The 26,228-nt window shown below is 35.3% G+C and overlaps 3 protein-coding genes across 3 annotated transcripts; 1 reads left to right on the forward strand and 2 right to left on the reverse strand.

Annotated features, from left to right (window-relative positions):
• The first annotated feature begins 3,583 nt into the window (after positions 1 to 3,583).
• Positions 3,584 to 6,504, forward strand: LOC134247121 (uncharacterized). The gene is made up of 4 exons (XM_062729458.1): positions 3,584 to 3,785; positions 4,564 to 5,444; positions 5,858 to 5,935; positions 6,143 to 6,504. The coding sequence occupies exons 1-4, from the start codon at positions 3,706 to 3,708 to the stop codon at positions 6,178 to 6,180; spliced, it is 1,077 nt and encodes a 358-aa protein (XP_062585442.1). The 5' UTR covers positions 3,584 to 3,705; the 3' UTR covers positions 6,181 to 6,504.
• Positions 6,505 to 6,514: 10 nt separating this feature from the next.
• Positions 6,515 to 9,519, reverse strand: LOC134247120 (uncharacterized). The gene is made up of 3 exons (XM_062729457.1): positions 8,824 to 9,519; positions 8,346 to 8,523; positions 6,515 to 7,260 (listed from the first exon to the last, which is right to left on the reverse strand). Exons 1-3 carry the CDS (start codon positions 9,166 to 9,168, stop codon positions 6,569 to 6,571), a joined length of 1,215 nt encoding a protein of 404 aa, XP_062585441.1. The 5' UTR covers positions 9,169 to 9,519; the 3' UTR covers positions 6,515 to 6,568.
• Positions 9,520 to 10,250: 731 nt separating this feature from the next.
• LOC134247122 (N-acetylated-alpha-linked acidic dipeptidase 2-like) lies at positions 10,251 to 20,328 on the reverse strand. Its single transcript, XM_062729460.1, has 17 exons — positions 19,836 to 20,328; positions 16,765 to 17,065; positions 16,317 to 16,442; positions 15,705 to 15,888; positions 15,373 to 15,472; positions 14,646 to 14,735; positions 14,461 to 14,546; positions 14,130 to 14,249; positions 13,661 to 13,746; positions 13,016 to 13,079; positions 12,572 to 12,740; positions 12,365 to 12,455; positions 12,184 to 12,273; positions 11,871 to 12,036; positions 11,334 to 11,415; positions 10,901 to 10,993; positions 10,251 to 10,698 (listed from the first exon to the last, which is right to left on the reverse strand). Exons 1-17 carry the CDS (start codon positions 20,087 to 20,089, stop codon positions 10,491 to 10,493), a joined length of 2,310 nt encoding a protein of 769 aa, XP_062585444.1. The 5' UTR covers positions 20,090 to 20,328; the 3' UTR covers positions 10,251 to 10,490.
• Positions 20,329 to 26,228: the final 5,900 nt, after the last annotated feature.

A 26,228-nucleotide genomic window follows, 5' to 3' on the forward strand; every position in this document is an offset into this window, starting at 1 on the left:
ACTGGTCTCCACGTCCCACAGTGGGATTCGAACCTGTGACGTTAGGATTGATCAACTCCTTACTTCGCGACTCTTGAGCAGACGCTCTAACAACTGCGCCACGCGGGTGACAAGTCAGATTGTAAAGTACATGTATATTTGTCGGGGTACAATCATATTTCAAAGCTAGCGTGTTTCACGCTCGGGTCTTAAGGTCTCATCCGACGGACCCGCAACTTTCACTTCAAAGTGCCAAACGCAAGGTGAAGGAACAGTTGCTACCTTTTCTTTCGACTTAGGTCAGTCGCGGCTGAAATTCTGACTTTCGACCTCCCGATTACTGAGCTGAGGTACCCTGATCGGTAGAGGACCGTTGCAAATCCGGGATTCGGATAGTCGTATTCGTGAAAGATCGAGTTACTTTTGTCAACTAAATTTTGACAACCCTATTTAGAACGTAATTCATCACCTGAACGGGTAGGCAGATCGTCAGCGATCACGCCACATGAAGTTTTTTTCATCGTGACCATACTGCATCAAACGCAACGAATCGTACGAAAACGCAGCTATGCGCATCCCTTCGTATCTTGGCATAAAATTCAATAAATCTATGCGATCAGCTATGGATGATCAATCATGGCGTTCATAACAGACTGCAGGACAGTTAAATACCAATTTAAGGCAAATGTTGAAATGATACATCGAATGACGTCATCAAAAGCGAACGGCTAGAACAGGAGACAAATGAGAGGATGGCTAATATCGACAAGATTACTTGAAAACTGGATATTCGAGCATGCGCCTATAATATCAATTTTGTCACTCATAACAACTGAAGATGCCATTAAGAGGAAAATCAATCGATATCAAGTGGAAAGCAAATAATGCAGTATTAGAAGCAGAACCAAGACTTCGTCACACAGAAACGGGAACCATCTGCAAAGGGAGACGAAGCTTAGGCACTGACTCAGCATCAAGATGGAAAGGATAATAAGCCAGAAATAGAGGGAAACAAAACAAGTAAGTAGATTCACGAACCATAAGAAGAAGAGGCAAAATTTACAAAGTCACTGGAGATGAGAAGCAGTGGGAAATTGGACTAAATGAAAAAACCGAAGAGTGAATATTTGACATGGAGTGAAATATACGTATCCAGTTAAGAGCAGTGAATAATATACTGCCAACACCAACAAAATTGGGGATCTAGAGAATGATTGGAGATCTATTGGGTCCATTATGCCAGAAGCTAGCCAATCTTCAATAAATATTGTCATCTTGACAGTTAAATCGAAGTATCTGATGTTTACCAAGCTTTTTTCACGATTTTGATGTTTTACGTTCCAGGAAAACGTCAGTACCGATGTCATTACGAAAACTGGGAATTCGCCACCTCCAACGGGAAGCGTCATTCTCGAGTTAGTTTTCGATACTTGCGAACCGAATTTAATGTCAAACTCACAACTTATCAATATTGTAGAGTATATTTAGTATTTACCGAACCGTCCGTGTGACGCATTGGTTAGAGCGTCCGCTCAAGAGTCGCGAAGTAATGAGTTGATCCTAACGTCGCAGGCTGGAATCCCACTGTGGGACGTGGAGACCAGTCCTTTGGATGAGACCGTACAAACCGAGGTGGCATCTCCATATGAATGAAAAAATTCCGAGAGGGACGCTAAACAACAATCGTTGTATGGATTCATTTATAGAATATACATGTATAATCAAATGAAAACATTTTATCAGACTCGAGAGATTTGTTTTCATTTCGTGCATTTCAAAGTCTTGCATCGAAATGTGGGATGATGTTTTCTTTTCATAGATATTGGTGAGTATTAGAAGCATTGTGCTATTGATAAAGTGTGATTTCGGCATTTAATTCTGTTTGCAAGTATTCAAAATCAACTCCGATCAATTTGAGACGATGAATTTGCCACTTTTCATAAATGGCGCCTGTTCTGATGTTTTCATGGCACGTAAAATATCAAAGCCTTGAAAAAAGCCTGAAAACGTCAGATACTTCGGACTACTTGACAGGTTGCCTTTACCCAGGTGAGGGTAGTAGGAAGTATGTCCAGGTCCTCAGGGCATTCGCCTACATACAGGAGGCAGTAAGGTGCGTAAGGTAAGTCGACCTCGAAAAGAAGATTACTTATATTTTCTTACCAATACCAAGACTACTAGGCAACCATACATCCTACTAATACTCAAAGTATGACAAAAATGTTGATGATTGAATTGAAGATGCCATGGAAAACTTGATGTCAAGACACAAAGAACGCAAAGTTGCATAGTATGATTATCTGGTGACAGAATGTAGGAAAACATGATTGCCGACGTGGAACTTCGCAATCAAATTTGGGTACGTAGTTTTCCATCCACCAAGTCATATTGGAATGTGTTTGCAACACTACATGTGTAGGAATAGATGGATTGATTGATTATATTTTGTTTAACGTCCCTATCGAGAATTTTTCACTCATAGTGAGACGCCACTATTTGCCGGTGGAGAGCTGCAAATTGTGTCCTATACTCGGCACTCAAATCCATAGAGCAGGGAGGGATCTTTTTTGTGCCAGCACCTTCTGCGACACGGGACCTCGATTTATATTATCTCATCCGAATGACCGGTCTCCACGTCCCACAGTGGGATTCGAACCCGCGACGTAAGGATCATCTCCTTACTTCGCGACTCTAGAGCAGACGCTCTAACCACTGCGCCACGCGGGCGACAGGAATAGATGGAAAGTTAAGGAAAACAGGTCTGGCCATTGCAGTAGCATCCGAGAGAGCACAGAGCTGGTTCTGGTTACGAAGAATACACAGTAGCTGCATGGAAGCCTGATTGCCGGGGGTAGAAGACTGACCACTTTCTGCTGACCCACGATCTAGAGGATGTTCCGAGTTCGGGAATCCAGCTGATAACTCAAATGTTTTCTAGCTCTGAGCAAATACACCCAAACTGTTTTCGGTAGTAATTATTGCTATTATCCGTTAAATTGACCTTTTTCTTGAATAAAGAGTGTATGCAAATTATGGGGAATAGGAGTTATATTAATTAACAAATACCCGGGTAATTTATTAGCTCTGAAAGTCCGGTCCTTCATTTCTGCAATAAACAAGAACTTCTGCGTGCTGTCAGATCTTTGACCTATCTAAGGGATTTGATTTTAATGGTTGATTAGACCTCTGTGATTTATCATCTTGATAATCATTTATTTGTTCATTGTAGATAGTAGTTAAAGAACCAGATAATCAATCCATATATTTAATGTAACTATAAAAGAGAGGGCAAATTTCTACAAGAGGACACAACAGAATGTTAATATAGTGCTATAAAAGTGAAAGAAACATCTCGCCAACGCATCGCGTAACGAATTGTTCTTCCTTTGATTTCAGATAATTTCATTTTATGCAGTATCCAGGAGAAATCGTTAATGCAAGGTTAAATTATTGAAGCATTAAACAGAAATTAAAGGTATATATCACATATCTGGCACAACACCAGTGTTAATCAAAATTCAGTCGTCTGTATATAATTCTGACATTGGCAGCTACCCTGAGGTTTGCCCTCAAATCTAGTTCTCCAAGCATTGTTCTTCCACACTAATCATATTACCAGTATTTAAATGACAAGAACTTATTTTGCGTTCGTTGGTTCATGCAAAAAAATATGTCATTAAAATCTTTAATCACCCAATTAAAATTCAATCCGATGCCCCGAGGTGAATGGTTTTTGTTTATGTTTTACAAAGTTGCAGACGAGAATGGTCGTCCAGAGGAATGGATATTAACTACAGCCACACTCCGTAAGTCCTTCCTTTTTGATCACCTTAAAAATAAAAACTGATTAAGATAGGATATTTTAACATGTTTAATACAAAGGACGATGTAGATTGATTTGCTGCCCCCAAAGACAAATCTAATTAGAAACGCAGACATATTAATTTGAATACTGTATTCTGCTTCTTGAGATGCACTTGCCCGAATATATGCACAATAAATTTGTGCTGTTCAAACTTCAGCACACGGTATTAATTTTTGAAAGTTTTGCTTTTAGAGTTAAAATGTTTTTTCCCCTGAAGCAATAGAATAGATTTTTTTTAAAACGCAATCTAAATGTGTATTGACAAGTGTTTTTAATTAAATATCACCAAAAAGGACTTCACGACCCAAAAATGTTTTAGACATATTGCATTTAAAGATATTGATCCAAATTTCTATGCAGTCATTGATATGATTTATAATCGAGTATTGCATTACCGGTGTGTAAAATCTTTTCAATGCTAACTAAAACCTTTACAGCTATTATAAATTACTTCCCATGCTTTACCAAGTCTCGTATGTTTCGGGTTAAAGTTAAAGTTTTGGGCATTCCAGTCTTCCCGTAACGTTCCATCCGCCATTTAAAAGATGCAGAGATACTCTTCACAGGGATCTTTTGTACTTATCTAAGTATGTTTTACGATAAGACATGTTCGAGTTTGTCATTTAAGCAAAAATGACTTCTATACGAAAACGTAAACTCGTCTCCTCTTTTGATTTCAAATACCCACAGGCATATAAAAGATTCAGTTTTCATTACAGGGTCACCATGGAAAGTTTAGAACGCCAGCGCGCCATGGCGATGCCCAGGTGTAACACCCCAAGCGAGGCCCCGCCTCTGCCGGTAGGGAAAGAATACCATGCATTTTTTAGTTTTCATGGCGAAAATCCGGATTATAATTGGGTGAAAGCGGTGACGAGAGAGTTGGAAAGTCGTGGATTCAAATGCTGTGTGTTCCCGCGGGACCTAGACGCAGGAAGGTCCCTGTCTTATAATATCAAACAAATACTGACTAAATGCTTGAGAATTGTTACTGTTTTATCCTCTGCTTATATAAAGAACGAATGGTCACAATTAGAAATGGAGATTATTTCACTTGGAAAACTAGATGAATTAGTTTTTATTCCTGTGTTAATTGAACCTTGTGATATTCCGCCATTCCTGAAATACTACAGGTACGTAAATGCAACGACCGCAAAAGAAACTTGGTGGAATATGTTTTATGAACAGGTCCGTGGAAATGCTCCTCGGCTCCCCCCGCGTAAGAAGTTCCACGCCTATTTCGCCCATACTCCATCGGATACAAAATGGGTGACTAATATTGTAGAGCGCCTAGAAAGCCCACATAATAATATTATTTGCTGTTACCCCGCACGGGATTTCAAACCCGGAACCTCCATCAATGAGTCTATCGACACTGCCACTAAGAAATCTGTGAAAGTGGTTCTCGTCCTATCCAAAAACTTTTTGCTGAATGAGTGGAAACGGTACTATGAAAAGAAATTCAAACATTTAAAGACTATCCCAATCATCATATCAGACTGTGGATTGCCCATTGCACTGGACGACATCGTCTGTATTGATGCCCGTAATGTTGAAACTGACTGGTTTAAAGTGTTATTACGAGCCATCAACGAAGAAGGTAATTTTTATATTTAGTCTTGTGGAAAGAGTATTTGGGATCAATGCCTTTGCGAAAAGTAAAACAATTAGAAACAGCTAATAAAATTGGTTTAACTACACTGTAATACATGTAAGAAACCGATTCATGCTAAACATGTGTTGGTATGTTGATGATAGGTACTGAAATCTAAAACCTATCTTTGATACTGTTACTGATATGTTTTTGGAATCCTGATGATATTGTTACTGTTAAGTGTTTGGTATGTTGTTGAAACTATTACTGATTATGTTGTTGATATTGTTACCAAAATGATTTGGAGTATGTTGTTGTTATTGTTACTGATATGTTGCTGGTATGTTTTTTATATTGTACTGATATGTTTTTGGTATGTTGATGATACTGGCACTGATTGGTTTTTCTTCTTCCTTCAGATCTGAGTGCTGATGACGACACAGTGACCAGTACGAGTCAGTTTATACGAGATGAGGTCATCTACACACCTGCAGCAGGTACCAAAACTATCAGTCATGTAGTTCCCTGTCTTCACAATTAAGCCAACTGGTTATCGGTCCGTTATATTCCTCACAGAGTAACGAACCAAATATTTTTGAATAAAGACATACTTTGCAATTTAAAGGGTGTTTTTTTTATTAAAAAACAATGCATATTACTGGGTATCTGGAAATGTTTGAATTTCTTTTTTTCCTTTGTTTCAGGGCCATCAGTTGACCTTCCAACAAGTACTGCCCTTTGACGAGATAACTAGTGCCAAAAATACATGCGATATTATTAACATTATGTTCAATGAAAAGTAAATTTTTCTGAAAGATTATTTATTCTATAAAAATTAAACAATAGTTTCATAAGGAGACCACAATGATAAGATATATTGGATTGTGAAAATGCAAACTTTCTGTCTTGCAGGAAACCTCTTTCTCTGTTCTGCAACTTTGAGTTCGATGTTCCTGAGTACAATTGCATGTGGAAACATGTACCCAAATATTCAAATACATGAATATTTTGTAGAGTTGCGCTTGTTCGTTTGATTTCATTATAGTAAGTGCACCTAAAATACTTGAATGGATGTTTCTGTTGTGCTATTTCGATTGGGTTTACAGACTACTGGACTAAGTCTCCATCCATCAATCGTCTTCGGAAGACGAATTTAACGATAAATATTCCTCGAAGGTCCGCTGGCGGCATTTCTCAAAGTGAGGCCGATAATGACGCCTTTTACCGTCATCCTCCTCGCTGTCGTAATACGGCGAGTCATACATTCCTCGGTAAATTTTAGGTAGCTGCAGAGAGTGCAGTCTTCTGATAAGGGTCCGCTCTCGAGTGGTTCCATCCAGTGATCTATGCCGTGTCACCGGTTTCTTTTTTCTCGGCGGAATATCAAAATCAGTGACTGTAAGCGGCACTGTAATGGTGGACACCATTGAGGGTGTTCGATCCAACAGGGTTTTCTTCTCTTTGTTCCATTTGATGCTGGGCAGCATCCGCGCAATGTTGATTGCATCTATAAACTTTCGTCTGGCTTTTCTTACAGAAGGCAAAATTTGCATGATTTCAGATTTTGTGTATCCATGATAAGCAAGCCAATCATTAACAGAGAAATTCTTTGTTTTATCGCGATGGAGGAGAGATGCATGTCCTTCGTTAGCAAGGATTTTCACACAAGCTATGTTGCATTCTTTTGCCGCCATCAGAATCGCAGTGAAACCCATTTTATTGCAATGGTCTACCTCTAAACCGAGACGCCGGAAGTGACGTGTTAGTATATCAATCCCCACGTCATTTCCTACTTTGGCACAGTAAATCAGCGGGGTATTTCCTACAAAAATCATAAGCACCACCAATTAACACAGTTCTCCATATTTAAAATCAAACAGCAAGTAATGACAGTGTTAATTTAAGATTAATAAGCTGAAAGCTACGGGTGTTTATAAAATTCGTGGATAATGACGTTATTGTCGAAGATATATATTTCATTGTTTGCCAAAATATTTCTTTACTAGTCAGATTTGTTTCGTTGGTTTTGTTCTTGAAGGTCGGAGATAGTGTGCATGTCCATGCAAGGATTAAAATGTCTGTCTAAAATGAAGTTTTCGGGTTCTTCGCAAAGCAAGCCGAAACTTAACAAAAATGAAATCTGTCTCAAATAAAGCATTTGTCGTCATTAATCTTTTGATATCTTAGAAGCGCATATTGCACAGATAATAACAAGAAACAGTATTTTTCAGGGGGGTTTGACAGAAATACTTGAGCGACATTGCGACATTGACAATCCGAATGGAACAGTTTCCAAACACACATGATGTAATCATAAAATGGAAACGATGTCGCAGACAAACCAATTACTGCTTAGTATTTAAACAACTGGAATGTTTGGGATATATTTCGTTCATTGACTTGAAATTAGTACCGAGGTATATGCTTTTTAGCGACGTGTACAAATTGAGAGAAATACAAGAAGTGGAATACTATTGCTATTTTATGTAAATAGGATTTAAGTTCCTATTTATGACATCGTTCTAAATCTTGCGAAAAAATTTTACACAACTGTGCAGCAGTCTGTATATACGAAGTGTTCAAATGAAGACGCTCGTATATTATTGAACATTATTATTATTATTATTATTTTATTTTAAAATAAATTTTACTCAGTTACATCATCACAACGTCAGGAGTTCTGAGTCAACACACTGCCGCCCAACTTAGAAATTAAAAGAAAAGTTATCGCAACCGTTGACTCAAATTGATAAGTTCTTGGGTTCGATCTGATTAAAATATTACAATTGAAATGTTTTTAAAAAAATCTTCCTTAAATTATTGATAACTAACATGCAGGGGGTACAACTCTATAAAATGATGCATTGTGTAACACAATTTGTGTTAGATATTTGATAAATGCATTACCTTCATTATCGGGAATATCTGGGTCGACCGAGGCGTGTTTCACGAGGATATCCACGATGTCATTACAGCGGTACTCACAAGCATAGCTTAAGGCAGTTCTTCCCGATTCTGAAACAATATTCACCTCGGCGCCATGTTGCAGTAGTAGCTCAACTATCACGTCACGAGACATCTCTTCCTGTAAAGATTTTAAACGAAAATCTCCATGAAGTATATAGTGTCCGTTTCATCTGTTATGAAAGAATTTAATGTGATGTGTTATTATCATACTATGGGTTAAAATTTATTTCCGAAACAAGTGCCTGTGTGTTATGATCGGTTATTTTATGAAGTGCATATGACGAATGGCCTGAATCGGGGTATAATAGCATGGTACATGTACATGTAAATTAAACAATTTAAAAATAAGGAAGCTGAACTTTTCATTTCTTCAATGAATCTACATAAATTATAAAGCGTAATGTAATATCGGTTTTACCTTCAAAAAGCATGAAATCATCAATGGCGTCTTGCCCTTCAGATCCAAAGCATTGACTACTTCTTTTGGTGCCGCGACCAGGATGAATTTTACCAATCGAATCTGTCCTTTACGTATAGCATTAAACAACATGCGAGCATCAGTGTATTCGTCAAGATTCAAATCTTTTTCCATCGTAAGAAGCGACACAGTTTTCTTCAGAATGTTAGGCTGGGCCTCATGCGACTTTGCAGAAAATATTTTCACTTTGTTTGCAGGTCTATTCGTCATTGTTTTATATCGTCTAGTATTTTTCACAGTGTATGTGGGTTGTTTTCTCGACTTATTACTGGACATGTTTAACATTGACGGCAATATAATTTCTACTACATTAGCCAACCTACAAGCTTTCAGTAATGAAAAATATGGCACATGTTCCTATTCGTGCCAAATAAAAAAAAAAAGCTCAATAGATAATTACTTCTTTTTAGTACATTTTTGATTAACTTTATAATGTAATTGCATGAGTATGTTGTTTCTTGCCAAAATGAAGTAAGACGTCGATAAATGTAATTTTCTCAAGCAGAACATAAAAGAAAACGACATATTATCAGGATAATGTATAATTAACTCTGTATTACTTACAGCTAACAAGTTCACTGGCATTAGAAGGTCAATGTGTCTTAGAATGCAACAAATAAAAAATCGAAACGTGCAACGTTACATTAATTTAAAAAAATATATATCATTTAAAATATATTAAGGCATATTTCTAACAAAAATGTTCTTGAAATAAGTATTTGTTGGAGTTAAAGAAAAAAAAAATAAATTTAGAAAGATAAGATTGTAGCATTGAATTCGGCTACGGTACTGATAGTTCCTTATAATAAACGAGTAACGTCTTTATTTCATAATCTACATGTAAATAATTATATTATGTACATGTTCATCAACTGTTTCTGATGAAACCTATTTAACTGATTTTCTGTTTCAATTTTTGGTAACATCATTTGTTAGTTTCACTCACAAAGATTTAAAAAGATATGACGTAAAACATAAAATTTATTTTGGATTGCCTTCGGCTTCTTATATATTTGGACCCCCTATACTCTGTTGAATAAAGGGTTCTAAATCCATGAAATCCTCATAAAGTTAAAATCTAAAAAAAAAAAAGCACCAACCACATCGTATTTATATTCTTAAATTTAAAAAAGTGTTGGTGGTAAAACAGGGGAACACTGACATTCCACTAGGATAGAAAAAATAATTGAAACGTTTTTAATTAGTGATAGTGATTTTTGTTCATCAAGACAAATGCATTGTTTCTTTGAACATTTTACAGAGTGTAATATAAAATGGCTGGTTCTCTGTGCTGAAAATTAAATACATTTGAACTTTGTTATCGGGAAAACTATTACTTCAGACATCAAGGATATGTCAAAGTGAGATAATATTTCATATTTTATTTCACAAAATATATCTTTAAAAAAGTGTATATACTAGCAACATAAACAAATCAATATGGAAAAACAGCATTCATTCACTCAGAAACACATATGTAATTTTAAGGAAGGAATCTCAAATACTATCTGGAAACTGGAATGCTCTGTAAGTTTTGAAAATTAAGCATACGATATGATAAGCATATGATATACATTTGATATGAAATATGAAGTCTACTAATATGATTACATTGATGGCATGAATCTTGTTACATCACGTAATGATGAAGTAGCAGACTGTATGGCAAATATTATGGCTGCATAATGTTTTTTCACAATTTCCCATCGTTCACTTTCATTTTCACTTCCGATTATTTCAAAAGTTGTGTCTGATAATCCAGGGAAACTGCTTCCAGCGTAGGCGTTTACACTACTCTCAGCAAATAAAACGTGTCTACAAAATTTAATGTACACAGAATTAAGAGAAATATATGTTACAAATACACAACAACGTAAAATATGTCTTTAGAAAAAGAAATACGATTAAAAAAAAAAATATCTTGATTCCTCTTTTATTTCTACCTCAATAAGTAAAAAAGAGTTATGTTCCATCACGTGCATGTATAAGAATTACATATATATATATTTTAGTGTACCTGGCCTGCGGCCTATTAGGCAGACCTGCTGGGTCTGTGAACGCACGGTCTAATTGTAACAGTTGGTCATTGATCTGTCGTATCGCATAAGGTCTACAATTATAACATGATATTTATTTATTCTCAGAAATAGAAAACCCATTACTTATTTTCTTAAATTCAGTCATTCACAAAGGGCTGACTTCAACAAGTCATCTTAATATTATCTGTGACTATTCATCATAAATTATTCATCTAGTGGTTTACATATGCAAAATACAGAAGTTTGTACTGTAAATGCATGTGTATGATTATTAAAGCTACTTTAATATACATTTATGAATTTATCAATGAAAATATTATTTACATTTTGTACAAAATCTATACAGATTATGTAGGGCTTTTTTTACTTATTAAATGCGATTAATGTTGTTATTTAGGCGAAAAATCTTACTTTGCTTTATCCACTTTCTGTTGCATACTGTAAAATGAACTAACTTCATTCGAGAAATTAGCAGCAGCTTCAAAAAGTTTATCTGCAATTAAATAAAATAATTCATTGGCCTAAACCTGTCACTAGGCAAACTAAACTACAGTATAATCAAATTAATCCCTATACTAAACAGCAGGCAGAACAGTCTTGCCATAATGTCTCCCCCGACTAACTATATAGCATGGCAAGTTGGAAAAGAACGTAAGAAAGTAAGTGATTTAAGGGAGAGGCCTCGCTTTGAAAATGGGGAGTTTACAATATAGTGACAACCCCATTCCCCGGATTGGCTATGGATTTCCCCGATATCAAGGGTATTCTAAATGTATAAAGCAAGGTTTCTAGGGAACTTTTACCAAACAACACGAGTATAAATTATGTATTAATACAATTTGCATAAAACTTTTCCTCATTATACAAACATCCAGTAAAATTACCACAACAATACATTTCTTTAGAAACAGAACCCCATATTATTAAAAGCATCACGTGATTTGTTACCTAAACTCATTTTGGTTCGAAGAATAGTTCCAGTTTCAGACGTATTAAGTTGGTTAACATGATCGTTCAAAGTACGTGCATAATCTCGAACATCAAATGGAATAATCAAAGAATCTGCAAGATTCCTGGCGAATTCGGCCCAAACCTGTCCCACTGCTTTGTGAAACTAGAAATCAAATTTAACGTTTAATACTCAGTATTTAGCAAAACACAAATAAAGTCGTAGAGCAATTCAAATCCTGCATACTGCGTTTGTTTGTTTTTATTAATAATTGTCAGTCTGACTTTTTAAAAATATTGCATGCCAACAGACCTGAAATCCAGGGTCCAATATTTCGTCCACTGCGTAAAATGTTTCGTATTTGGAGTGATATAAAGGATAGGATGCAATCTTGTATTTTTCCTGCAAATATTTATAACAATTGATTCTGTAAAAAATAGTTTAACTGTTTTTGTGTTGGATTGGATTGATTAGGAAAGCGTTTGCTACATACTTTGTCAAAGGTGTAGGATAAATCAACACTGGGTAAACCAATTTGTTGTATGAAGGATGCAAAATCACTTCCGGAACCAAGGGGGAAAATCCTGTCAATTTAAATATTTATTCTATATAAAAAAAAACTTCTTATAATACAATGAACTGTAAAGACAATTAATTTCTCAAAGTCGTTTCGCAAGATAAAAACAAGGTCATGTAGTACTTTGGTTTCGTGTTGTCTTTTTCACTTGGGGTACTGGCTTTCCAGTTGTCATACACAGTTTTCAGTCCTTGAGCTGCGCGCGCAGCATCTGGATTCGGCACGGACTTAGCGGCTTCAATCAAAGCATGATGTACCAGCGGGGTAGCCCCACTAGCTACGGTATAATTTCCTGCAAATAAGTATTAATTAAATGTTCATCAATTTACATGTATAGAGATTCATGAAGTATTTTCAAAAACACATCAAGTGGATAAAGAGCTAGCGCGCGCTTGTCTCTGCTCTATAGATATACATACATAATAATTTTTATTTTATTATTAACATAATTTTTATTTTACTGAGTAAAAGTTCAACTCTTTCACATATAAGAGGTACTAGTGTATATTCTTCAATATAAATTTTGGTTAAATATATATTTAGCTAAAATTAAGAATTTTTGCTCACCTGTCACGGCTATATCTACATTAAGGTACGCCACCGCTCGCTCTGCCAAATTCTTTATATATTGCTATAAGAACAAAAGAAAAACTGCAGAATAACCCTCTGTTTAAAGTTTCCTTTTCTGTGACGTACAGTAACCATCCAATTTTTAGGACCTATGATTGGTTTTAGATGTTATTCATATTATATCAATTCATTCGTAGCTGCAAGCAACATTAGTTACACACACGCACAAAAAATATAACGAATATCAAAATGGTGGAATTTGAATTTGAAGTTATATACATATATTGAATTACTCTAAAAATTCAATACTAGTATTTTTTTTTTTAGATATTTTATATAAAGTGGCAAAAGAAATCTTATTTCATCTTATGACTTTTCACAACTTTGTTTGACCAACACGTTGAAATACCCGGGTAGGAAAAAGTATCTTTTTGACCTAAAAATCACATTAAATGGAAGAATGTAATACCAGTAGCTTGGAGGTTTCCCATACTACCTTAAAACTATTTTTCAAAAAATTATCTCGCATGACCCCAATAAAACCTTTCAAATATAATTTAAAAGGAACTCTCATTTTATTTCCCAATATGCTGTTACACAACAGAGAATACGTCTATTATTTCCTTTTCGATCATATTTTACCTCAATCCATTCGGTAGATCCTATCAATCCATACTCCTCTGCTCCCCAGCTACAGAAAATGATCGTCCGCCGTGGGCGCCATTTTTCTACAAAATCATTAAAAACAACATATCTTGAAGGATGCAAGACAATTACAAAACATTTAAGGAAACTGGGTCCAGACTTATTTGCAGATTGTTTAATAAAGTTAAATTCTTGTACATAAAAAATCTTTTCAAACCCTTAGATTGTATGAGAAATTTACATATACTAGCTGTACACAGACATACACGGAAACCCATACTAGTATTTCATAAACCACTTCGAAATACTTTCCGAACTTATTACAATTTTTTTATTGGGGGGGGGGGGAGAATTCAATGTTTCATAATGTTAACATATATATACAGTTGGCCAGTCTCTCGGAAGCCTTAATCGGTTGATCTTATATACAATTGTAGTTAAACTGAAGAAAAAATGCTTTTCTTACTTGCACTAACCAGGTTTCCCATAACTCGGGACACCTCTTTCATTACCGCTGTACCACTAGAAGGATCAATTGCCCCGAACACCCAGGCGTCACGATGGTTGCCAAGCAAAACATATCTGTCTGAAAAAAATGAAAAGTGAAAAAAAAAATTTCAATATTTTTAAAATACATCTTTGTTTGCTTCATTTAACATTTATGTAATTCAAGAACTTCCAAAGGACGTTAACTGGGTTATCAAATCTGGATTCCAAGATGAAACAGTGTACACAAGAAAGTTGATGTCATTCAATGTTTTTGGAGAATATTCTGTTACGTTTAATCGAAGACAAACCTGGTTCAATTTCTCCTCTAATAAGACCAATCACGTTGTAAGTTGTTTTACGCATGTTCCGAGTCGATATTCGTATTCTGATTTTCCTGGAAAAAATTTCGTTGGTGTTAAATGTTGAGAGATTTGAGAAATTTTTGTGACTTAATTAAATTGTTACAATAATCACGCTAACCAATATTACATACCATCCTGAATTTTTCAAAGGTCCCCCAATTCTATACGTTTTATTAATGCCTCCTATCCAAGATTCTGGAACCTCCTCTCCTCCCATGTAACTGTGGAAAGAAATCAAAGCTGGATTGTTTGGGAATTATTGTTTGATGAAAGACTGATGCATCTAATAAACTACAGAACACCAGAGTCCTAGCCTGGGTACTTATTTTATAACCCGAGCTTGATATAGTTCGCAATGTGACATTTCTCACAATTTTTAAAAGATTATAAGAACTGGCCCATACAAAGTATATTTTTCATGTGGGGATGACATACAGTGCTGGGACTGTAATGCTTTATCAAAAATCTTGAATAACAAAGAAAACATCAAAGAATCTCAGATCTTTAACCTCGTATAATGGGTAGGAGGTGATTCGTACTTATTATAATTTTCTGGGATATCATTTACTATTTTCAATGCAGAATTGAAAAATTTGTCATGACAAAAATGAGCATCGATACCCCATGCTTTCTTTGTATCTTTGTAAACTTCCACTTTCTCTGGATTTTGAGTATCCTATGACCTTAATGATTTTTAAAATACTGGGCATAGGGTTTGAATTAACTGAAATATTAATTTTTCTTTACGGTTTGTAGACGAATATTTTAGCGGCTGTGTGTTCCAGCAGTGTATTCTTTTATTTAAAAAAACAAACAGATATATTTTGTGTTCTATAAGTGGTAGTGTGAATTGAACACCTAAGCAGCTTCTCTGCCACACCATATCCTATAGGATGAACGGGGATGTTCGGGAGAATATCGCCTTTCAGTTTCTCTTCATCAACACGGTAGGCTGTGTCTACAAAAAAAGGTTCCAAACTGCTACAAAGTCAAGCTCAAACAAGTTCTTGATATTTGAAAAAGTTATGAACAATTGTTGAAACTTCAGAATTTTAAAAAAGTAACAATTTTGACCTTTTTTGAAATCAAATCCGCTCACATAGATCGCTACTACACCTGTGAGCGGATCAAAGGATCTGATTTTAATCAGATTAAAAAAAAATTGGATATGGTGAATAATATTGACAAACCTGTCGCTGGGTAGCCCGGGGTTAAAGGGTCCCCTTTACCCATGAAAGTGCTTCCCCTCTGGGTACCCGTGTCTGGAAGCCACCAATCATCAGGGTAAACTTTGGAGTTCGGACCATCCGTGTAGTCTAAAGGGTCGGAGTACAAAATGATACCAGAGGCGCCGTACCGCGAGGCTAGACGAACCTAGGAAATAGCAGCTTCTTATTGCAAATCTATGGCAAAAATTTTCGTTTAAGGACATATGCAACGTACCTTACCTACTCATATTGTTTTCGCGATATTCTTCATTTAAGATTGTAGTGTCATGAGATGTTTATAGACAAAAAATCAATATGTATTACCAGGGGTTTTGGAAAGATATCAATTAATGAAAATTCTTGGATGATTCAAAGAAAAAATATATAAAAATTACTAAATATATATTCTAGATGTTCCTTTTATCAAAACTTGTTTTAAAAGAAGTGTACAACACCATATACATGTATAGACATTTAAATACAAGTATTGGAACTCTTCAACTCCATGGAAAAAGACCAAAAAAAGTTCAAACAACGTTGCGTGAAGCCAGATAGAAAGTGTTATAAGTAATAGTGATGGACTGAGCGGCTCACCTTGTCTCCCCTGTAGATTTTTCCGTATCTGGCGATGACCATCTTCCCCGTGATGTTAACAGACTTGTTACTGACCAACCACTGGAAGTCCTCTACACGACCATAGTTAACGTAGAACAACTCTGACTGAAACGCATACTATTGTTCCAACTATGTTCTCTTTTATATTAGTTTAAATGAGAGTATAATCAAGAGTACATTTATCGGTTTGGTGTAAGTGTTATAAGTGTTTGGTATTGTATTTAAGCCAAGATGATCAGATACTACATAAATTGGGAAAACCGTTGTTTGAGAACAGAAGATATCTACCGGATTTCTGGAAGATACACTATATAGTTGCAAAAAAAAATAATTAAAAATCAATCTATTAAATAATAGTTTCTGCTCCCAATTTCAGAAAAGTAAAATCGTCTAGGATAGTGCCAAGTAAACTACATCTTTTACTTACGGATGTGACATTCCCAGGCGCAGAATAAGCGTTAAAAGGTGGGACCACGTTTGATTTGTTTTCGCTGGGATGAAGAATCGGTTCGTAGAGATTCGACTGCCATTCCATGGCGTCATTCTCATTGTAGACAAAAATCCTGTTCATTACATCCGGGTCTGTGGTATTGGGATAGGACAACAGTACATCATACGGAGCAATGAAGGCTTCGTCCAATCCTTCCGACTTCCAGAAGTCATGGAGCTCTTTAGCTTGTTTATAATCGGCATCAGTTCCAGCGAGATGTGGGAGCTCGGACAAGCCTCTGTTAAAAGAACCTCGAGTTAGAACTCTTGTCTTTCATTCGTAGAACAAATAGACATCGTATAAAATATTTTGTGTTCCGTTTGGTTGCAGAAATAACTTGCCGAATTGACTAAGCTTTGTTTTTTTGGCCAGACAGGCAGAACCTTTACTTCTACTGGATTCAAGCGCAAAATGCGTTTTGAGGGACCCACGAACCAAACTGTTTACCTAAGGCCAGTAGGTTAGACGCAATTAGTTTGGTTCGAGGCGTGGTCAACAAAACACATTTTACCCGAAAATTCAGCCAATAAAAGTTTTATTACACCATTTGGACATATCTTGCGCTGGCTTCCTTGTTTGCCATAAAGATATACTATCGGCAAATCCAGCCAACAATGTGACGTTAAAAAACATCCTAGCCCAATATCTCGACAGGTTCAGCACCTCGCTAAATGCTACAACGTCGATTTTTTTTAACACAGGAAATGTTAAGACTTTTTTTTTCAGATTTAAAAGGTATTCAATTGTAATAGAGATGAACCCAAAGTTGAGAATAAGCACAAGAATTTATTTTTATAAAAAAAGGAAACTTTTGTTTAAGAAAACAAACTCTTTATTCTGTAGCGTAATGGTTAGCCGGGCTTATTGCTCAAAGAGCAATTGCGGGCTTATCTCATCCTGTTCAAGACAGGAAGTCGACCCCATAGTCGCCATTTTAAAGTTACGTGTAAAAATATAGTTCTTACTCTCGACCGCTTTGAGATAATACAAACGCTAAATAATGCAACAAAAATAAAACGAAGTTTTATCTAAATAAATAAACATTAGTAGTAATGACTTTGAAAACTTCAGTCTTAAGTCAAAGAACATAGTTCATTAGCGTAAGGATTTTTGATAATCAGTGTTATCGTAGTTCTCTACACATACGAGGAAAAGTAGGAGAGGGAACCAGACTGACCTGTTTGTTTATATTCAGTTGCGATACCAGATTAATTCTGATTCTGACAAAATCGGACCGTGGTATTAGGATCGAAAGCTTACTGTCAGTGTCTTATTTATATAGTTTTAAAATATTTTTTTCATCAGAATTTTTAATCTGATATTCTTGTTATTTATCTGTTAATACAATATAAACGTATGATTCATGTAAGAAATTCATTCTACTCTGTAAATGAGCCCAGTCTGACTAAAGCCAGCCCCTACTATATCACTTCGCTACTAACGAAGTGATATAGTAGGGGCTGGCTTTAGTCAGACTGTAAATGAGCCCGGCTCTCTGTTCTTCTGAGCACTTTGATTTTATATTAGTGTTTGACCATAACAGTTATAGTCAAAGACTGTAATATAAAACGATAACGCTGCACTTTGCAGCTATCATCAACCAAGCCCTACTCTAGTAAGTCTTTCTGTATAATCTTGACAAGAACTCGTAATCATGTTATATGTAATGATAGCAACAGACAAAGATTAAATATATTTTTATCAAGGGAGCAAAGATAATTTTCTTGTTGTCTAGCCCAGACAGGATTTCAACAGGTCATTAGAAACGTTACCTTAACAAAAGAATCATTTGTTATATATAACAACATATTAATATTTTGAACAGTCCTATAATATTTTCTTTATTGCAGGCTATTATTCGTGAAAGAAAATATTGTTTAGTAAATGTGTCTTGATTTGATTCAAAGGGCAAAAATATAGGTTAAAGGTCATAGGGGATGAGCTTTTGGAAATTATTTCAAATTCGTGTACATCTATGTCTATGGCCAAAAGATAGATGCTTGTACATTGTGATTCTGATTCTTGCTGAAGATTGGTCATTTTCTGAAAGGTCAAGAAAACTGAGCAGTTAGATGTTAAATTATATTCAGATTATTGCGTCGTACCCTTGAAAGAAAATGAATAATTTATAGTTTTAAAAGTAAAATTCAAATAATGTGAAAGCCTATGAGTTGATGCAAGGAAAAATATTTTTTTGCAATGTTAAATATTGAAAACCAGTCTGCAATGAAGATATTCTCTCTCTTTAATCAGAATCCTAAGTTGCATTAATTTGACTGCAAGCGATATAATTAATATCTATGCAAGAACATAAAATGAAAATACTTTGTTTGAGTCACAGGATGACTTGAACACAAATTCAATTTGTCAAAATGCAAGGATTACAATAAGCACTTTGTCTGCAAAAAATATTAGTTTTTAGGTGCTCATGGTTGGGAAAGTTAGTTTACTTTGAAAGATCCTGTTTTCAAACTTCGTATATGACATAATTGTCCTGGGGAAGTCACCAAGAAATACATTGTGTCACTCAAAAACTGTCTGTGCCTTGCCTTGTAAAATTTGTCAATGCATGATTGTAATTTTATCCCCAGAAACTGTAAAATTTCTTCTATATTTTTAATATCTGCCTTTATGCTTGGTATTTATTGACACAGACAAGTTGTCAACGTTTTTAATGGGTTGAATATCAGATTTCTTCCTCTACTGGTAAACAATTTTAACAGCGCAAATATTGTTTGTTAAGAACTGATTTTGCAGAATAGGAGACATTGCAATAATGTTATTGTAAACAAGACTAAGTCTTGCAAAAAATTGTAAGCATGCACGTCAGTTTAAAGACGCAAATAAGAAAATCGTCATCAATGAAAAATATAAGGACGATCCCATAAATTATGTGAATCTTGCGGTTAATTCTTTTGTTTACAAATTTGATTGCACACAAAAACATGCAAATGCCAAAATTTGCATTTCAGAAATATTTAAGAAATAACAAAAATTTCAAAACTTACTGCAGATATTGGCGGATTTTTCCTGCATCAATTCCATTTATTATTTCTGAACTAACACTTGGATCGGCTTCCTTGCTAAATGAAGGCTGTCCGGAATTATTTGTTTCTGTCTTTTCGTCACAAATTGCAAATCTCCCGATAAGTATTCCAATACCAATTCCAACGGCCATTGTCACAATCAAAAACAGTATATACGAACGTTTGGCACTAGCTCTCTTATTTTCGAACATATCTTCTGTGGAGCGAAATTCCATTTTATTTTGGAATTCAGTTGAATGATTTTTACTAATAATGCGTGTTTGCCATTACCGACGATGTAAAGTTGTACTTCAGATACACAGTATGCTTGAATGCCCGTGATTATTCAAAAACTATCTTGAACTTCACTTACATTTGTTTTAGAGCAAAATAAATGTGTACCTTACATCAGACGGTATACCTTGTCAAGGGGCTCTAAGCCATCTCGGGTATGAGGGCCTGTGTAAACACTTTTAAATTGTATAGATATTGCGCATCGTGTTTGACTGGTACTCTAAATAGGCTACAGGGCCTCGCGTCCCATTTAACCCATTCTTATGCATACATTTATACTTATCAGCATTTTCAATCATTCATTAAAATGCATGAAGATGTGTATATTCTATGCATTAAAAAGTTAGAATGAACGTAAAAGAAGATGTGAACTTAAAACTATAGCATTTTTAGTGATTGTTTAATAAAAAGAAATGAATTGGGAGGGGGGGGGGGGGTATACAAGCCAGAATTTTATAGGAGGTAGACTCTTTTCTATTTCAAATTAATTTGAAAAGAAATTTATAAAACCTATTTTTCAAGGCAGGGATTTTATGTTTAAATCTCAAAAAAGATAATTTATTACATGCAAATGAAATTGCACATCAAAAGGTGATTTTTTTTGCATTTTTAAACATAGTTACATTTAACATGTTTAATAAGACATGCTTTGTATATATTCAACATAGTAAACATGTTTTCTCATAAAAAGATATGATATTTAATAACAATTTTACTCATCTTCCAGATGCCATTGCGAGGTTGAATTTTAGACAGTGTGAACTCTCTCTCTCTCTCTCTCTCTCTCTCTCTCTCTCTCTCTCTCTCTCTCTCTGCTATACACTTAACAAAACTAAGTGTTCACTCTAATAAACGTATTTATTTATAAACTACAAGATAGAATTGTATGATATTTTCAAATTATTACAACCAATTAGTCTTCTCAAAAATAGTTGAAAGAAAATCAGTTATCACCAATGAAAACCAATTTCCCGCAACGAAACTTCCCGACAGCGTGTTGTGCAAAGTTGTGTTAGCGCGACAGCGTGTTGTGCAAAGTTGTGTCAGCGCGACGGCGTGTTGTGTGTTAGCGCGACGGCGCGTTGTGCAAAGTTATGTTAGCGCGACGGCGTGTTGTGTGTTCGCGCGACGGCGTGTTGTGCAAAGTTGTGTTGGCGCGACGGCGTGTTGTTTGTCAGCGCGACGGCGTGTTGTGCAAAGTTGCGTTAGCGCGACGGCGTGTTGTGTGTTAGCGCGACGTCTCGTTTATCTGAACGCCATGTCGCGCTAACGCAAATGGCCCTATCCGGACACCATAGTACACCATGTCTTTGACACTTTGCATTGAAGTCTGACGAGATACTTACATGAAATCTTCGCAATATCAAACTGAAAGATGATCATTAACCATGAATTAAAGAAAATATTTATTGAATGCATTTGTTCTTTATAACTTAAAAAATGTCTGGTTTGGTTCAGTGTATATATGTATAAATAGTATTAATGAGGCGAATTGCCATGAGCTTGGTGTTGGTTCCTCGTGTCGTTCTAAAATATCACCCACTCCATGCAAACTCATGCTTTAGCTAACACGTTAGTCGTACATATACCGGGGGTATGTTATACAATATATTAAGCAAGCGTTTCTGGTAAACTTAATTAATGAAACTTCAGACGAATAAAGGAGAAACCTAATTAGATAATTCAAGGTAACGTGGGAAGGACTTGTGCAGTACAATTTTGGAGAACGAAAACGATAGCGTGTTTTCGCATAAAATCTCCGTTTCAAGCATAATACTGTGTAATGTCTATTAGTTATACGACGTATAATAATAAATTCATGTAGATAGCGGATTAATAAGACTGCAATCCAGGCGAGATTGTTGTATTTTTAAAAATATATATATATATAAATCATCGAGGTTATAAATTGCCAAAACTGAATTTTAACTAAGTTTTTTGGGAATAGGATGTAAAGAACTAATGGGCCAGTAAAGCGCAGGAGATTTTAAATGAAAATCGTTTAATAATAGTTTTACTGAAGTATCAATTCCCCAATATAAATGTCCTGGTCCAGAAGTATGGGTGTTGACTGTATCCTAGTTGTGAGATCATAAACATATAAATTTTCCTAAGATCAGAGAAAACATCGCGGTTATTATATTCCAATAAATCAGACATTAAAAGATTATCAGATCAAAGACACAAATCAAAACTCCAAATATGATACTTATTTAAACCTCATCTTCGTACTGTCTTTTAAAATGTCTCAATATTTTGCTTGAAATATAAAAGAACCTGGCTCAATAAAGCCTCAATTTCCCCCAAAGAATGATTGCACTTAGTGTACTAAACGTGGCCCCCGGTAAATTGCGCAAAAATACGGTATAGAAAGTAGCCTAATGAAATTAATAAAACAATTCTTCAAGGTCTAGATCGCAACTTTGCAAAATTACAGAAATTAAAAGTGAGTAATATTGAAGAACGAGACTGTGTTTTGTAAGAGGGGTCAATGCAAATCACGAATCTCCATTGTTATTCAAAGTTATTCCGATTTTTAGAGCTGAAATACATAGTGAGCGCATGCTTGCCCAAATTTCTCAAAAGGACAGAAGGTGTAGAACTTTTGGAAATTCAACATATTTAAGGGAGAATTTTGGGCAAGCCTGCGCTCGGGGTAAACTTTTTGAAAAAAGGTACAAAACGCCGACAGTTTTCTTCACTGTTTACGGGTATTTACATGTCATTGACCTCACTGTGACCTGTTTGATATTCCAATTTACCACGTGATTTGTAGACTCGGGTAACATTGTGAATACAAAAAATCGATAAATCACGTGATTGTAGATTCCGTCGAAAGGCGTCCAACTTCGACCGTTACATGTACATTTTCAATCAATCAACATAGAATTATTTCTTTTTTTTGTCAAGTGTTTAAATTGGGTGCTGGAATATTAAATTGGAAAAAAATGTAACAATATTTAATTTTTAGTCCTTGGATTTAAGGGGCACGTTTAGAGGCTCAACGAGTTTCAAAGATTTAGCTCCCATCTTCGAAGTAGCATCATTCCTCAAAGTGTTTTGGATTGTAAAAATATAAGGACACAGGGTAAAATATGTAGATTGTTTAACACTGGCATGGAATTCTTACTGGTACCCCCCCCCCCCAAAAAAAATCATAAAACAAAAGAAAAAAACCAATCGCACATACAATTATTAATAAAATTGTTTTAGTGCTAAAATGTCACTACATGCAGCATCACAAAAAAATATTGTACACCATTATTTGTGAGAAGTACGGAGTATTTACCGTCTGTACTTTAAAAAGTCATAGGCGTCGGAACCGGGGGGGCTAGGGGGTGCTTAGCCCCCCACTTTTTTTTCCAAATATATACTTAGTATAGACATTAATTGAATATATCTTCGTAAGTTTAGCCCCCCCCCCCCACTTTCCACTGATACGTCTTAGTTTCGGTTAAGAATGGGGAAAGTGGTGGTGTTTGGAAGGAAATTTTGGGTACTGTAGTTTTAATCTTACTACCCCCCCCCCCCCCCCCGGAAATAGGATTTTCGCGTTTGGGAAATAGACATTTCCTTTTTTTTTTCTTTTTTTTTTTTGCTTGTCAGGTTTTTTGGGAGGTACAAAAATTTTTTTTTACACTTAGCCCCCCCCCCCCCCACTTTCAAATTGCTTCCGACGCCAATGAAAGTACAAGAGAGAGAGGTGTTTAAAATTGCAATACGGCACTAACCTTTTAAAAAATATAGAAGTTTTTCTTAAATAAGATTTTCCCCGTTTTCATATTCAAGTAGGCTCAGTTTATTTAATTTAGTGTTAAATTTCCACCGAGAAAAGACCACAAGATGGGGGATCTGAATTTATAGGGATATATATACATCTCAAAGATCCTCCCCCAGTATACCATCTTTCGTAAAAAAAAAAAATGTCGTAATCCTTGAAAAATTCTTTGTGTTTATTTTTCTGTATACAGTTTGTATTTTGTATTAAATTCCAAAAGCCACTATAACTGGCTAAATATTACGTTTTCAATCGATCGATATAATGCCCCGCCTACACTGAATATTAATGTGACACAATTAATACCCAACTTGGACAAGCGCAACATTCCGGATTTAACACGAAGTATATGGCTTTTTAAATTACCATTTATAAAACTAAGACGCCGTTTTCAGTGTGAATTTTTGCAAGTTATATACCACAAAGATAACAAAGTATGAGTTATGTGTAAAATATTTAACATTTGAGTTAATTAGATAAAGTTAGAGGGGTCCGAAAAAGGGGCCACAGCACTATGCTTAAGTGGAAACATTCTTTTCAACTCATCCTGCGAAATCTATAATTGAAAAGGCGTATTTTTTACTTCTTAAAAAATAACTAGACGTTTAGTTTTGGGTAAAGGTCAAGAGGATGAGCACCATCGTGGAAGTAAACCACATTTCTTGTATTAAAAAGCGACTTGCATGCATTCAATATGATCTTCATGGTGATACAGTAAAACTTGTTTAGACCGGCTGCTGTGTATTCCAAATACTTGCTTCATCCGATGTAAATTAAAACTCAATGCTGCCTAATCCAGGAGACCACTTCATGCAGTAAATTTAGGATTCATTGGTGTCAAACAAGTTTGACGTTGTCTATTTATCTTTATTGTCCCCCGCTTTCGCGAAAGCGAGGGGACATTAAATCTCATTCGTCTGTCCGTCAGTCTGTCAGTCTGTCCGTCTGTCAGTCTGTCAGTCTGTTCGTCACAAAAACTTTAACCTTGCCCATAACTTTTGATTTAGTGGAGCTATGACTTTCATATTTCACATGTGTATTCCTTGTGACAAGACCTTTCTTTGGGTACCACCACATTTGACCTTTTGACCTTGACCTTGGAGTTTGACCCACTTTTACACAAAAATTCCAAACTTTTACTTTGGCCATAACTTTTGAATAGTAGGTACTAGGACTTTCATCTTTCACAAATATATTGTTTGTGGCAAGACCTTTCATTGGATAACAACAACCTTGACCTTCTGACCTTAACCTTGGAGATTTACGTACTTATTAAAAAACTTTAACCTTGACCATATCTTTTGAACGGTGAGGACTAAGGCTTTCGTATTTTACATATGTAATACTTGTGATAAGACCTTTCATTGAATACTAATTACTTTGACCCTTTGACCTTGACCCTGGAGTTTTAACTACTTTTAAAAAACTTTAACTTTGGTCACAACTTTTTAACAGTAGATACTAGGACTTTTATATCTCACATATGTTTTTCTTCTGGCAAGACATTTCATTGGATACCAACAACCTTGATCTTTTGACCTTGACCCTGGAGATTTAACTACTTTTTAAAAAACTTTAACTTTGGTCACAACATTTTAACGGTTGATACTGGGACTTTTATATTTCATATATGTATTCTTTATGGCAAGTCCTTTCATTGGATATCAACAACTTTGACCTTTTGACAACTTTGACCCTTTGACCTTGACATTGGAGTTTTAACTACTTTTTAAAAAACTTTAACTTTGGTCACAACATTTTAACGGTTGATACTAGGACTTTTATATTTTATATATGTATTCTTTATGGCAAGTCCTTTCATTGGATATCAACAACTTTGACCTTTTGACCTTGACCTTAAATATTTACGTACTTATGAAAAAACTTTAACATTGACCATATCTTTTGAACAGTAAGGGCTAGGGCTTTCATACTTCACATATGTAATCCTTGTGAGAAAACCTTTCATTGAATAAAAATAAATTTGACCTTTTGATCTTGACCTTGGAGTTGACCTACTTTTAAAAAAAAACTTTTTTTACTTTGGTCATAACTTTTTAACGGTCAGGATTAGGGTTTTCATCCTTCCAAAAAAATCAACTTCAATGATAATTTCTAAATAAATGAAATGATAGGATGTTCATATTAGACACAATATGTCATAAAAAATAACATCTCATCCACAAAGAAACCGAAAGCGGGGGACCACAATTCTTTGAATTTGCTTGTTTATGCATACTTTATATTTACGTGACAAGTTGAAACTATATAGGACCGCGAAACATTAACTGGCAAGACTGGAA

Source organism: Saccostrea cucullata, unplaced genomic scaffold (genome assembly GCF_032062105.1).
Source record: "Saccostrea cucullata isolate Sc308-1 unplaced genomic scaffold, CSIRO_AGI_Scuc_v1 ctg4178, whole genome shotgun sequence".
NCBI classification, from domain to species: Eukaryota; Metazoa; Mollusca; class Bivalvia; order Ostreida; family Ostreidae; genus Saccostrea; species Saccostrea cuccullata.

Bases quoted from the DNA above. Each gene is read 5' to 3' on its own strand.
- LOC134247121 (XM_062729458.1), top strand. From the start codon at position 3,706: ATGGTTTTTGTTTATGTTTTACAAAGTTGCAGACGAGAATGGTCGTCC. The intron at 3,786-4,563 runs GTAAGTCCTTCC...TTTTCATTACAG, and splicing joins ATTAACTACAGCCACACTCC to GGTCACCATGGAAAGTTTAG. The intron at 5,445-5,857 runs GTAATTTTTATA...TTCTTCCTTCAG, and splicing joins ACGAGCCATCAACGAAGAAG to ATCTGAGTGCTGATGACGAC.
- LOC134247120 (XM_062729457.1), bottom strand. From the start codon at position 9,168: ATGTTAAACATGTCCAGTAATAAGTCGAGAAAACAACCCACATACACT. The intron at 8,524-8,823 runs GTAAAACCGATA...AAATCTTTACAG, and splicing joins TGATTTCATGCTTTTTGAAG to GAAGAGATGTCTCGTGACGT. The intron at 7,261-8,345 runs GTAATGCATTTA...TGATTTTTGTAG, and splicing joins AGATATTCCCGATAATGAAG to GAAATACCCCGCTGATTTAC.
- LOC134247122 (XM_062729460.1), bottom strand. From the start codon at position 20,089: ATGGAATTTCGCTCCACAGAAGATATGTTCGAAAATAAGAGAGCTAGT. The intron at 15,473-15,704 runs GTTTGTCAATAT...CTTTTTTTGTAG, and splicing joins CCCGGGCTACCCAGCGACAG to ACACAGCCTACCGTGTTGAT. The intron at 13,080-13,660 runs GTAAAATATGAT...TTGTTCTTATAG, and splicing joins GATCTACCGAATGGATTGAG to CAATATATAAAGAATTTGGC.